This window comes from Eumetopias jubatus, unplaced genomic scaffold (assembly GCF_037043125.1).
Source record: "Eumetopias jubatus isolate StellerSeaLion01/CBP00866 unplaced genomic scaffold, mEumJub1_p1.0 scaffold_2, whole genome shotgun sequence".
Classification (NCBI taxonomy): Eukaryota; Metazoa; Chordata; class Mammalia; order Carnivora; family Otariidae; genus Eumetopias; species Eumetopias jubatus.
This window is the reverse complement of record NW_028274808.1, coordinates 137,675,808-137,690,826: the sequence shown is the minus strand read 5'-3', so window position 1 is coordinate 137,690,826 and position 15,019 is coordinate 137,675,808. Positions and strand designations below refer to the sequence as shown.

General features: G+C 36.7%; 1 protein-coding gene across 2 annotated transcripts in view; it reads left to right on the top strand.

The window, feature by feature from the left end:
• CFAP299 (cilia and flagella associated protein 299) overlaps window positions 1-15,019 on the top strand; it is a 560,242-nt gene that overhangs the window by 493,007 nt on the left and 52,216 nt on the right. Inside the window, exon 5 of one of the 2 annotated variants that reach the window (XM_088020519.1) lies at window positions 10,645-10,654. The exons of the other annotated variant lie outside the window; for it this stretch is intronic. Within the exon in view, the coding sequence (XP_087876645.1) occupies window positions 10,645-10,654 (10 nt within the window). The remainder of the gene's footprint in view (window positions 1-10,644; window positions 10,655-15,019) is intronic. 2 annotated transcript variants of the gene reach the window in all.

Below are 15,019 nucleotides of genomic sequence, written 5' to 3'. Positions count from 1 at the left end.
AAATAGCAGCTGCCTCCTGAGATGGGCAATGTTCTCACCAGATTAACATAGACACAGACTTGACCACTCACACATCCTGGCATCTGCACTGTCCCCCTCAAGTCACTCCTGGATTCGCCCAAGCATCTGAGGCTCTGACTACTAGCCTAAATTACCATCTCAGATGTTAGACCTTATATTTGCCATTAGCCCAGTCATGCTCTTTGTTGTTCTCCCACTTTGGGCGAGTTTAATTTCAGCCTTCAGCCTCTCTCAGGTTGCTCCATACTACTGAGACAAAGTCTGAGATAATTATGATGCTGATAAAAATTAACTGAGCACTTATGTGGACAAGGCACTGAGCTAAATAATTTATATTCATTATTTCACTTACTCTTTACAGCTGCCTTATGGCTTAGGAATTTTTTTTTTCACATTCTAACATCAAAGAATGTGCATCATAGAGACATTAATTTGCTTAACCCAAAGTCACACACACAAACATTTGCACTCACAACTAGAAGTTCAGGACCAAAGAGAGATCTGTGGAACCCCAAATACCATGATTTTTTAAAAATCACTACATGATTCTACTTTAGGACTTTGTCGTGAAAAGATATCATTTTCCCCTTTGGTCTCATATCCATATCCTTGTCATTGTCAGGTTGTGTATTTCTTTTGCAGATGTGTATCTGACTTGACAAGACCTAATTTGGGATTGTTTTTCAGAACTTGAAGCAATCCCACTATCCACAGTTAAGACTGGGGAATTTCAGCCATCCTGTACCCACCCTTGCCACTTCCTCCTTGCATTGAGCTTGGCAGAAAACAGCCCTTTGTACTTAACCAGGCTTTTATTTTCAGTCACTATGAGTAAGAATTACAGTGTCCCACAGCTTTGTGCGTGGAAGAGCTCTGGACAGAACTAAAAGTGGCCTTTAATTGTGGCTTTAGCCTAAAAGTCTTTAGGGAAAAATTGGCCCTGACTTGTTGAACCTCAGTTATGTCCCAGGATACTTTTAGAATCTATTCATATCCTCTGAACTGTGGTTCACATAATTTTTGTAATATTTACTTGGAATTCTTATACAAATAAATTTAATTTTCCAGTACTTAACTCATTTCAGTTTCCCTTGATCCCAAGCTAATTAAAGTACTATCTCTCCTGGAAAACTCAAGGGTGGAGAAGAAAGCTCCCCAAAGCTATATTCAGGTGAACCTCCTCCTGCCTGTCTATGTAAAACCCAAATATACTAGAACTAACTTTTTCTACCAAATTCCTACTGAAATATCAGCCTGCATTATTCTATGGTAGAATGTTATTCAGAACCTGTTTGGCTCATTGCTTAAAAAAAAAAAAAAATCAGAACAATCATCTGGTAGTCTCTTTAATTGTCTAGAATGTGTTTCCCTGAAGATTATGCTCTGGGTAAACCTTAAGTGAATAATTAGAGATCTGAGACAACCTCCTAGTTTATTGACAACAATTACTATGATTATGACAGGCTGCTTCTTTACACAAGATTTTTTCCAACGTTTAAAAATTTTGGTAAAATATATATAACATAAAATTTACCATTTTAACCGTTTTTAAGTGTACTGCTCAGTGGCACTAAATACATTTAAATTGTTGCGCAACACTTCCAGTTTATTATGAAATTATCTTAATTTTTGAAAAGTCCAAAAAACAGTGCAATAAATACCAGTATACTCACAACCTAGACTAAACAGTTGTTAACATTTTTCACACGTGCTTCAGCTCTCTTTAGTATGCTGCTGTGTATATATCATTTTAAAATAGTTTGCAGATTTCACCCCTAAACATTTCACCATGTGTCCCCTAAGAATAAGAACATCCCCCTATATAACATCACCATTATCATACATAAGAAGATTAGTAATTATTTCCTACTATCATCTAATATCCAGCTCATATTCAAATTGTCGCCTCAAATGTGTTTTATAACTGGTTTTGGGAAGCATTATCCAATGAGTGTTCAAAAATTGCACTGCTTATGCCTCTTGACTGTCTTTTACTCTAAGACAGCCCCTTCCCCGGCACATCCCGACAAGATTTTTTTTTTTTTCTTGGTCATGACATTGGTAAGGCCAGTTGCTTTTTACATTGTCCTGCATTCTGGATTTTTCTCATTGTTTGCTGTGGTATCTTTTAACTTGTTTCTCTTGTCCCTGTATTTTCTTTAAATTGGGAGATAAGTGGAAAGGCTTGATTGCACTAAGTGTAAATACTTTTTCACCAAGAATTCTCTATTGGTGAGTAACTACATATTGCATCATAGCAGGAGGCACTTAAAGTCAAGGTGTCCCATTATTAGTAATGCTCAGTTTGACCCCTAGTTAAAGGAGAATTGCCAAATATCTTTTCTAAAAAGATTTTCATTTGTTGGCAAAATTTTTATAGTAGCTAAACTAATATGAACTAACATTTATGTGTTTATACAAACTTAGCTCTTTCCCTTGTTCCTGTTGAAAATTTACATTTTTAAAAGAAAGGCTATTAGCAAATTAACCTTCATATTCAGAATTTTTTTCATTTAATTTACTAAATTAGAAGGAAGGGTGGTATTTGTCATAACAGAATTTAAATAGCATTAAAGTTATAGTGTAGAGCTATCAGGGATCACAGACAACTTCCAGGGTGCAAATAAACTGCACCAAAATTATACTTGCTTATTGTTCAGAACTCAGAACCAGATAGTTCCTTGAGAAACTATCCACTTCCCAGACCATTCTACAAAATGCCAGCCTTTTGTGAACTCAGTTCAGGGAATGGAAGAGTTTGGAAAACAAAGTTATTTCTATTTAAAATTTAAATTTTAAATTTATTTCTATTTAAAAAGTAATTTTGTTGTATGTAACAAAAAGAAACTTGAAGATATCAAAAAAATATCTCCACCCTCCTGCACCTTCCCTGTCTCAGCTATATAATAACCACCTCATGTGGATTAATAAAGTAAGTAGGGACTCACCATGATCACCTTCATTCAGATGCCATATCTGTGGCCATCATGGAATCAAAAAGCAAGGTAACATGGTATCTTGAAGAACACATCTTGCTCTCCGGAGTAGTAGGCAAAAATCAGTTTCTCTTCTTGGAATACATATAAGTCAATACATTCCAGGTAGATTCTGTTCAAAAGTCCAACAGTTATAACTTGGGGAATACTAGAAATCTACTGATGATTGGAAATCTAGAAATATAAGGATTCTTGAGTGTAAATCTCACAAATGAGAAGAAGACTCGTGGCTTGCTTAAGCACAGAAGAGCAGATGTAACAGAAGTGGGACTAGATCCTAGGTCTCCTAATCCCTAGTCCAGATTCTTCTAAGATTTCAGCATGCTGTGTACTTATCTATCCCGTACATATGACTTGAGAGTCTGTATTTTGCTTTACTTCATTTTATTTTAAAAACAGTACTAGCTTAACTAGTGATAAGCAAAAACTAGTCCACTTGCTCTAATTAATTATTATAATCCCATACCAATCATGCCATTTTCCCTTGTCTATGGCTGAGGTAACAGGCAAAGAAACTGGAGAGTGAAATCACATGGACTAAATCCAAATCTATCCACAGTACTTCCGATGGGGGAATTCTGAAGCCATTTCGGAATTGAATTTAACGGAGAGATTTACTGCTCTCTTTCCACCCTGATTCCCACTTACCCAGAAATTCTATTCTCCACGTTAGAAAAGTCATCTCAAACTTCAGGAGTTGAGATTAGCATTCAGTAAGACAGAATTCTACTTAAACATTTCTTTAAGATTCAAGGCAAGCAAAACCTTCCAGTATTATGTGAAAAACTCACGTCAGCTTCCCTGTTTTGTTTCATGTGTCTACCCACCTCTCTTCACGCTTTAATCCAAAAACCACTCACTGTTTTCTAGATACATCATGCTCTTTCATGACCCTCTACGAGAAGTACTGTACCCACATTCTCCACCCAGCGAACCCTTTCTTGTAAAGACAGAATTCTAGTGTGACTTTGTTTTCCAAACTCTTCCATTCCCTGAACTGAGTTCACCAATGTGATTCCGTATCATTGTGTCTACCTCTTTTCCTTTACATCAATTACAATATAATTTTGCCATGTTTACTGTGACCTCTTCAGCACAGGAACAACCATGGTGTTGGATGTTTCGGGTGCCAAATATCTGTACCTCCTCTCTTCTCATGGCTATAACTGCCAAGTAACTAACACAATAATCCCTATGGGGAGTCATTCAACAGGTAGTTACAGAACACCTTCCATGTACCAAGTTCTAGGACTGGGGATACAATTACCAGAAAAAAGTAAACATTCTCTCATAGAGTTTATACTCGGTGGTAGGAGATAGAAAATAAATCAATCACAAATATGTCTATCCATCTCTATGTATGTATACATATACATATATATTATATAGATTTATGTGAAGTAGTTAAGTAGAAAATTCAGCATCTATACATCTGTATGAAATGTCAGAGCAATGAAGTGCTATGGAGGAAAACGGAGCAGGAAAGGGGATTTCTGGTTGCCATTTGAAATCAAGGTGACCATGAAAGGCTTCACTGCACTGTGAAGCTGGCACGCACACAGTTACCTGAAGGAAGTGAGCCCCGGAGAGACCAGGCAGGAGGCCTGTGTAGGCAAAGGACCCAAGGCTTCTGAGGCAGTCTGTATGAGGAGCAGCAGGGAGGCTAGCGCGGCGGCAGTGGGGAGGCCACGTAAAGCAGGTTACATAATGAGGTCAGAGAGGAAACAGGAGCTAATCACATAGGGCGTTGCAAGTTGTAAAGACTCCATTTTTATTTCGAGTAAAATAAGCCACTGGAGGGTTTTTAGCCCGTGGAAAGATTTGATGTGTATTAAATTTTTACCCAATCGTGCTATCTGCAGAATTGAGAGAACAAAGATAGAAGTAGGGAAGAACAGAGGCTGCTGGAGCCAAAGTATCAGCTTTGTCAGTGGTAGTCCGGCAACTCCAAGCACTGAGTTTTCTGATAAAGTTGGTCCAAGCTGTGCTTCTTAAACTTGACCATGCCCCGAAATCACCCGGAGTGCTTGTTACAACCAGATTTCTGGGCCCTGTTCCCAGCAGCCCTATCTTACTAACCTACCCTCAGAAGGTAATGCGCAAAAGCAAAAAAGCTCCAAGTAGCTCTGTGCTGACTTTTGAATGCAAGGACCCTGCCCCTGGGAATGTACGGCTCAAAGAAGTCAGGTTGCCACCGTTCAATTCAGACCTCTCCTATAGAAGTCCTCTTCTGTGGAAATGCGGGCAATGTATTTCTGTTTATAACGTAGTTGTACCCGTGGTGCCTATCTGAAGCCTGACGCATGGCAGGGACTTATTAAAAATTTATTACATGAATATTTGAATGAAATGAGTGATTTTTACGAAGGAAATTTTTAACCCAATTTTGAAAAATTTCAGGAATGAAGTTTTAACTTAAAATATTTACTTATGGGGCGCTTGGGTGGCTCAGTCCATTAAGCGCCTAATTCTGGGTGGTGAGATTGAGCCCCACCCGCATAGGGGCTCTGAGCATGGAGCCTGCTTAAAATTCTCTCTCCCCCCTCCCTCTACCTTCCCGCTTCTCACGTGTGCTCTATAAATGAATAAATAAACAAAATCTTAAAAATAAAATAATAAAATATTTACTTAAAAACCATCTTAGAATTGTGGAAAATAATTCCAATAAAAGAGAAAAGTTGTATATTGATTGCTTTTACTTAGGGTTGATTTTCATTTTTTAATAACCCTGGGTATCTGGCACAATAATTTTGGAACTGCACTGGCTATTAATACTATAGCAATTCTGTCAAATGTTATTATATTTATACTACTTTATTATATTGTATTTTAAGTCTGGATTTTTGCCATTGATTCACAAAATTTGCTTTGATAGTAGGACAGAGTTTTCACTAGATTTGAAACTGTCAGGTAACATGAGAACCTTTTCATAAGTGTTTTCCAAATCAAATTCCATCTCACAGCCTGAAGTAAAAGTTTGAAAATAATTAAAATTTTAGTATAAACTTGTTTTCATTGTTTTCATGAGATTCCAAGAGTATAGTGTATGATATGTACAGTCTCTGAATTTCCTTTTGATGTTAGTATAGAAATGATTTTATTGAATTCCCACTTGGTTCTAGTTTGTTACATAAAAGGAATGCATTGGGCAGTGGACACAAGAGCTTGTGCTTGAACTTTAAAACTTCAACTGCCAAACTACTCATAAAATTAAATTCATTTCATCTCCATTTTTAAAAAATTGAATGAAACAATGTGAGACCAGTTTCTTCAAACAATATAGGATTTCATTTTCAAATATTATAAAATGTCACATAAATTTCAAAACCAGGGCATTTTGAAAAATCAGATTGATCTTAAAGAGTTTTTTGTAAAAAGAGCAATCTGTGTATTATTTTGCATTTTCCCTACCCTTGCTTTTAGGAGTAAAATGGGTCATTTTAAAAGAACTAAATAATTTAGTTCAATTTGATGATAACTCAATTTGTATCCATGGACTAACTTGAGAAGAATGAAACAGAAACCCTGATTCAATTATGTCTGATCCTTGGCTATTTCTATAGGAAGATCCAGGAACATATGGAGATTTCACACCCAGTCCTAAGCATGTTCAACTGAAGTAGTCAAACCTAACTGAGTTTTCCCGAGTATTTGAATCAGAAATGATTAATATAATTCTTTGCCTGCCTTCCCCACCTTAGCAGAATTAGATGTTATTTAGCTGTAGAAATGGCAGGATAATGTATTTATTTAAACTCTTACATATACACACAGAAATGTGTGTATATGTAAGAGTTTAAATAAATACATTTTCAACAAAACTACACACAAAAATACACACTAAAAACCCTATACCAACATTGTTATTCTTTTAACTCTCAGCATGTTTATTCTCTACCAATATTTATATTTCATTTTTACTTATTTTTTGCCTAATAATTTTTAAAGAAAGAGTATGAACCAGATAAACCCTTCCGTTGTATAATTCTATGCATGAACACACCTTACCATCCAGTAACATGTGCATGCACCTCTGTGCCAAAATTTAATGACACAGAATAATGCCACTTTCTTAAGTAGTGTAGCTTCTTCAGTCATAATCCAGAATTCAAGCTCTCATTTCCCTCTCCCAAATAAAGAAAGCAATAAACAAGTCCAAAACGAAAAGCAAGTCATGGGGAATACCAACATACTGTCTTATTAGTTCCCATAATTTCTAATTCATTATCTTCCATCTGACTGGAAGTCTGCAGTGTCAAACATTTGGGATTTTCCTGTGTAAATTGTAGAGTATTCTGGGTGCCTAAGTCTTTTGACTATGAAGCACTATCAAGAAAGTGCAGAAAAATGAACATGGAAAGGAAAAGAAGGGAAAGGAAATAAAATAAAATGAAACAAAATGAAAGGAAAGGAAAAAGGAAAGAAGAGAGAAAGAGAGGGAGGGACAGAAGGAACGTGGGAAGAAGGAAGGAAAAGAAAGAAAAGGGAAAGAAGGGAGAAAGAGAGGGAGGAAGAAAGATTTGAAGTTTATTGAGATACCTTTGAGAAATCTCAAATCTTTTCAATTTAATGTGTGAATACATGAAATGAGTCCATTAAACAGGAATTTTTGCCTTGGTTCTTCAACTCATGTTGATGAAAGCCACTTAAAGGCATTTGGGTGAAATACTCTGTAGAAGTTGATTAATCTACCTGTAATAGATGAGAACAAAACTAGAAACTTTCTTAATTTGCTTTATTTTCCAAATGCATCCTTTATGTTCTTCATAAATCTAGGCTTGTCCTATTAGTTTTCAAGGAATACACATGACTTGAAGGCTATAGAACCAGATAATTATGGTTAGGATGTTTCTGTAGTCAATATCCTTGAATGCTCTCTTAAAAAAAGGTAACAATGAGAACTGTCACAAAGAGATTTCAATCACTATTTCTGTGATCCTAAGCCATATAGGATTAGCCCATAGTTTAAACTTCTCTAAAGATGAAAATGAGCAATTTAGCTCATCTGGGAAGCAGCTGTGCAGAACTGTGGAAGGCAGTGGTAAAAAAAAAAAAAAAAACCACTATTAGGTAAACAAAAGCAACAGAAAGATGGTGAAAAGGGTAAAAGAGTACGAAATTAGAATCCATTCAAACAAAACTTACTTGGATGGATGAGGAAGAAGTTCTTTTCCTGCCAATCCAGTGAATGTTTCATCTGGAAAAGCATGCTTCCACATCTGGCTTATGTGTTATATTGTAAATATTACTTATTTCATTTTTTTATTTTATTTTTGATGTAAATGTTGGTTTGTTAACAAAAATAAAATAAAAATCAGGGGAGAGATGCAGTATTAATATTGCAAGTGCTAAGTATTTCAAATAAAATATTCAAAATACAAACTATTACCTGCTTTCTAACATATGCTAACAAAGCCTTTAAAGAAGAAAAGTGAAAATATTGGAAATAATAAACACTTATTTTGTTTGAATATGAGTCACCTAATATAGTAAATACCATGGGAAAACTCTCCAAATGACCAGAGTAGTTATTTTGTGATGCTTGCAATACAGTATGATTTTCAAAGTGGGTATAATTTATTTAAAAGAAAAAAAGGAAGTAAAAATGATTCACTTATGTTTATTTGTTTGAAAGCAATATAGTAATGTTTGTATGAAGGAAGAAGCCAGTTCCAAAATGAATTATTACTTAATTTTCTGATCACCTACTCTGAGTAGTGTTACTCTTCTACTCCTTGAGTCAGCCATACAGATTAACATGTGGCCTCCCCGGGCTTCTTGGCCCTTCTTTCCAGGACTTGAAAAAGGTCAGGTGTAAGGCAAATAAGTCCACAAAACAAAAGATAAATGGGATAAATTGGAAGTCTATGTACCTGGAAAGAGAAATAAATAAAATTGAGCAATAATTTTTCCCTGCACCTGCAGTAATAATAAAGATAATAACTTACATTTGTGTGAGTTCATAGCACATTTTCACAAGCATTATGTCATTTTCAGTATCTTCACCCATACATTTTATTTTACCTAGTAATTATAACACGATGACTCAGAATAATAAAATGCTATAATAAAATATCTACAAAGTGTTACAGGAACACAGATTAAGATGTGATTAATTAAACATTTGGGGAAGTATAAGAAAGGCTGCTGCCAGAAAATAATTCAGTTTGTCCTTGAAAAATGAGTATGAGGCTACCCAATAGAAGAGTGGAGGATGGGGTTTTCTAATTATGAGCAGAAACATGAGCAAATGTGACAAATTTAGGAACAGTGAGTAACTGATACCTATTCAGCTATCTCAATTCCCTATATATATATATATATATATATACATATATATATATATATATATATATATCATATTCTAGGGGCTGAAATAAAGTATAATACACCTAGAGAAAGAGCAAAGTAGCCTGGCAGGAAGTTCTTTAGAAGGTATCCTAAAGTAGTTACTATTATTGCAGAAGCTAAACCTTTCTAAAACTTTGTCGTGAAATTCGGTCATTATATATTAACACCTACTATAAGTTAAACTGTGCCTGGCATTGAGAACTCAGCAATTGACAGTAAAAGGTTAACTTCTCTTGGAGTGCTTATATTCTGGAGGTAAGAGAGACCCCAAAAGTATTACGTGTATCAATCAGCGTTCTTGGTTGCAGACAACAGTCTCTACTGAGGCTGGTTTACACATAAAGAGATTTAATGAGGCTATAAAAAGCTCGCAGAATCACTAGGAGCACTGAGGAAACACCCTAAACTGAGTTTCCACACTGAAGCCATACTGCAGAACTGAGCTGGCAGAGAAGCTACAGCCTCCAACAACAATCAGGAAACTATGTTATCAGGAAGCTACCACCACTGTTGACAACTTCAGGGACACGCTCCTTGGGCAACAATCAGTAGCTGCACTATCTGGAATCTTCTGCCACACCTGACCACTCTAACATTGTGCCTTCTCCTCTACCATAATCTATTTGAGCGAAATTTTTCCTCATGTTCTGTGTCTCTCCCCACATAACTGAGTTCCAAGTTAAATTCTCCTGTGAGAGATTCTGATTGGGGAAAATTAAATCACGTGAAAAACCAATTGCAAGGTAACTTTGAAAAAGTAGATGATTATAGCTCTCCCACCTCTGCAGTACAGAAGGCACACTAGAAAGGGGTCAGACTGAGCACTGAGCAAAACAATCCAGGGTATCTGAGAAAAGGGATGAGTAAATTGCATGGCTTACAACTTTTTTTAAAAGATTTTTATTTATTTGAGAGAGAGACAGAGAGAGTGAGAGAAAGCACACGAGTGGGGAGGAGAGGGAGAAGCAGGCTCCCCGCGGAGCAGGGAGCCCGATGCGGGGCTCGATCCCAGGACCCCGGGATCATGACCTGAGCTGAAGGCAGACGCTTAACCAACTGAGCCACACAGGGACCCCAACTTACAACTTTTAATAAGTAATTTCAAGGAAATGAGCAGAGGGCTAAGACTGGGGATAAGTGGGCAGGAGCAGCTCTAGATAAGATGGTCAATGGCAGCCTCTCCGGGTAGGTAAAATTTAGGTTCATTTCTAAATGATGAGAGTGCTTCCTACCTTCCCACATGAAGAATAAGGAAAAACTGATTTTAGGCAAAGAGATCATTCAGGGTCTAGCAGTGAAAAAGCAGGATCTCTGGAACCAAACTGGGCTAAAACGTTCATTGCTCCTTACTTTATGATCTTGGGAAAATTACTCAAACTCTCTAACTTATCCTCCTTGTTTATAAAATGGGGATGATAATAATACCAACCCAAGAAGGTTACTGTGAAGATTGCAAGAGTTAGTGTATGTAAAGCACTTATGACGGTGACTGGCACATAGTATGTGCAAGAGACAAGTTTCTATTATCACTAACTTTTCAAATATGTAAAATGTAAGTTATCTCTGAGATATGTCCTGAGTTGAAAAATCTGGAGATACAAATTTGAAAGTATTCAACAGAAAGTTAGTGCTTTAATCTCTGAGAAGGAATGTTACTAACTAGGGAAGAGAAGAGATATAATGTGAGAATTCCAAATTTTAGATGTTTGGAAGAGGAATAGAACCCAATAAACTAAACTGAGAAGGAAGGTACAGTGGCACAGGAGGAAAAGCAGAGCACTGTCATATCAAGGAATTCAAGAGAGAGAAGTATTTCAGGAATGAAAAAGTAATAGAAAAAGGTATGAATTTCCTCAAGAAATTGAAAAGTAAACAGCGATGGAACTAGAGGGTATAATGCTGAGCGAAGTAAGTCAGAGAAAGACATGTATCGTATGATCTCACTGATATGAAGAATTCTTAATCTCAGGAAACAAACTGAGGGTTGCTGGAGTGGTGGGGGGTGGGAGGGATGGGGTGGCTGGGTGATAGACATTGGGGAGGGTATGTGCTATGGTGAGCGCTGTGAATTGTACAAGACTGTTGAAGCACAGACCTGTACCTCTGAAACAAATAATACATTATATGTTAAAAAAAATAAGAAGATAGTAGAAAGGGAAAAATGAATTGGGGAAAATTGGAGGGGGAGATGAACCATGAGAGACGATGGACTCTGAGAAACAAACTGAGGGTTCTAGAGGGGAGGGGGGTGAGGGGGATGGGTTAGCCTGGTGATGGGTATTAAAGAGGGCACGTACTGAATGGAGCACTGGGTGTTATACCCAAACAACAAATCATGGAACACTACATCAAAAACTAATGATGTAATGTATGGTGATTAACATAACATAATAAAATAAAAAAAAAGTAAACAGAACTGCCATATGATCCAGCAATGCCACTTCTGAGTATATGTCCAAAGGAAATGAAAACAGGATATGGAAGACGTATTACACTCCCATGTTCACTGCAGCATTGTTCACAATAACCAAGACATGGAAACAGCCTAAGAGTCCATGAACAGATGAATGGATAAAGACGGTGTGGTGTATATACACAGTAGAATTCAGCCATGAGAAAGAAAAACATCCTGCCATTTATGAGAGCATGGATGGACATTGAATGCATTATGCTAAATTAAATAAGTCAGATAAGAACAAATACTATATGATATCACTTACAGGTGGAATCTCAAAAAGCCAAATGATAGAAGCAGAGACTAGAATGGTAATCACCTGGGACTGCAGGGGCCGGGGGCGGGGGGTGGGGGCAGAGGGGTAAAGGGGAAATGTTGGCCAAAGGGTAAAAACTTCCAACTGTAAGATGAGTAAGTCTTGAGGATCCAATGTACAGCATGGTGATTATAGTTAATAATACTGTATGACATACTTGAAAGTTGTCAAGCAGCTCTTAAAGATTATCGCCACCATTTAAAATGAAATACTAATTATATGGTGTTATGCAAGTGTTAGCCAACACTATAGTTGGTAATCATTTTGCAATACATAAGTGTATTAAATTAACACACTGTACACCTTAAACTTATACAATGTTACATGTCAATTATAACTCAATAAACCTGGAAGGAAAGGTGAAGAAGTGCCATCTGTTGATTAAGATGAGCATTTAAAAATGTCTGTTGTACCTGGATATGTGGAGAACATTAGTGACATTTATAAGAATTGTTTCTGTCATGTGGTGGTGGTATTGGGTCAGGAGAAAACTATATTGTAGTGGGTTGAAAGGTGACTTAGAGGTGGAGGAGGAGAAACAATGTAGGTGGAAAACTCTAGAAATTTGATGAGAAAAATTAAATGAAAATGAAATAAACGGTGTGTGTGTGTGTGTTTGGACAGTGTGTGTACGCGTACAGTATGTGTGCACGTTCATGGGGTAGATGAAAACTAGTCCATTATGGAGGAGAGATACAGGAAGACAAAGGTTTTTTTTCAAATAAGAGATGTAAGAGCAAAAAGGAATTGGAAAGGCAATCAAATCATTTCATCCTGTGGCATTGTAAATCAATTCTTTTACATTTGTCTCTTATTATCACATCCTGTAACTACACAATGAATATAATAGGGAAGATATTAAAATAGTAATGCCCTCATCTGGTAGTATACCTTATGTTTGAAAAGGCTGGGCTTTGGAATCACTCAAACCTCATTTCTCATTCTGGTTGTATCATCTTGGGCAAGTATCTTGACCTCTATGTATTGTCTACATCTTTATACAAATTGATGATAATACCTTCCTCAATTGGTGGAGGATCATATGATCAATAAGGTATTGCATGTAAAGTACCGAGCATGAAAATCAACTCAAAGTAGATGCTTAATATATTAAGACACTGTTAGACATTTTTATCAAGGAGTATTGAGTATCAATGAGGGGTGAAGTTGGTATTTTTAAAAAAAAGTGGGATAAAAAATTTACAAAGGCCAGTAAAAATCTAAATTTCCACAAACCATCTATAATGTGAACTATACTTTGAGAAAAAATATATGAAGTACTAGGATAATATGGGTCCTAAAACTGGACAATGGACAGCTGTGGAACGCCATAAGTAAAATTACAAATCCCCACCAGCTGTGCACAAATCAAATGGCAAAGTCGCCTGTTGGAGGCAGGACTCTCCCTAGGGGCATGAATAAAGGCAGAGAAGGCATGGGAAAGGTAAACAAAATAGATGCAGTGCAGTGTAAAACAGAATTTCAGGTAGAGGATCTGTTCTTATAGAATCAGACTTGAACCTGGGTGGCTCAGTCAGTTAAGCGTCTGCCTTTGGCTCAGGTCATGATCCCAGGGTCCTGGGATTGAGGCCCGCATTGGGCTCCCTGTTCAATGGGAAGCCTGCTTCTCCCTCTCCCTCTGCCCCTGCTTGTGTTCCCTCTCTTGCTGTGTCTCTCTCTGTCAAATAAATAAATACAAATCTTTAAAACAAATTTAAAAAAAAAGGATTGCCGGTTGAATTCTTCCCCTTCCTCCTGAGTTAGCCAGCTAGCTTTTGGCTTAGGCTAAAGTTTGTTTTCCCTCTCCGCCTACTCTGATCTTCCCATCTCTAAAATACACAAACAGCCTTTCTAAAAAAAGTTACGTTCAAGAGTGGTGATTTTAAATAGTAAAATTGTGATATTTTTCATCTGAGTCAGGTGCCTCCCTCTTTATCATTATGAGACACCCTCAGGTCACATTTCTTCTGTGAGAAAAATTTGAATATTTTTCCTAAGGTAGGAGAAACAGCAGGACATGCAACCCAGAGGCCTTTCTTTCTCTGGCGCCAGGATGGAAAGATCTGTCCCAACCACCTGCACATCTACAGTAAATTCCTGGCAGAGGATGGTTCCTGATTATTAGTAATATTTTTTTTTTAAACTGACTTAGGGAATCTCTAGGTAAGACTGCAATATATCATCAGTCTTTAGTAAAAAAGAAATGGCTGGTTTGCTAACCACAGAAGAAATTATTTCAAGAGAACATCATTTCTCTATGTGCAGACTTCATTTGAAGTTATTTTTAAAGAAGATAATAAACTCCTTTTTACCTCCAATTCAATTTTATAACTGTTCAAATCAGAGAATAAATTATTTTTATAGAGTAAAATGGAATCTGCAGGACATTTTGGCAGTGGTTTGTTGACTTATATACATACATAAATATGCCATGTATACATCCATATTATAAATATCTCTCAGTGAATATTATTATGCTGCAAAAAAGTTAGATTTTTTAAAATTTTAGTATAATTTCTTATGAAACATTAAAGTATAGTGAGGTCATTATAATTTACTGATTCTTAGAATCCTCAAAGATGAGCCTTTTAAATTAATTGATTGGCAAAGACAAAGTGAGAAAACCTAAATCTTTGGTGAGATGATATTGGAAGGTTTCCTATCTTTTTGGGGAGGGTAAACTATGGAATGTGACAAACATCTTCTGTTTTGATGACTGTTGCCACACTGGGACACCCTGACCTTAGAAATCCAATCATGTCTTGTCTGCAGATGGGTCAGAGACAAGAAGTCCTCGATGTCGTCCACACCCATATCATTAGTCTGCATAGCCCAAGCAGAGATTTTTCCTACTGGCCCAACAAAGAGCCTAAAATGCCA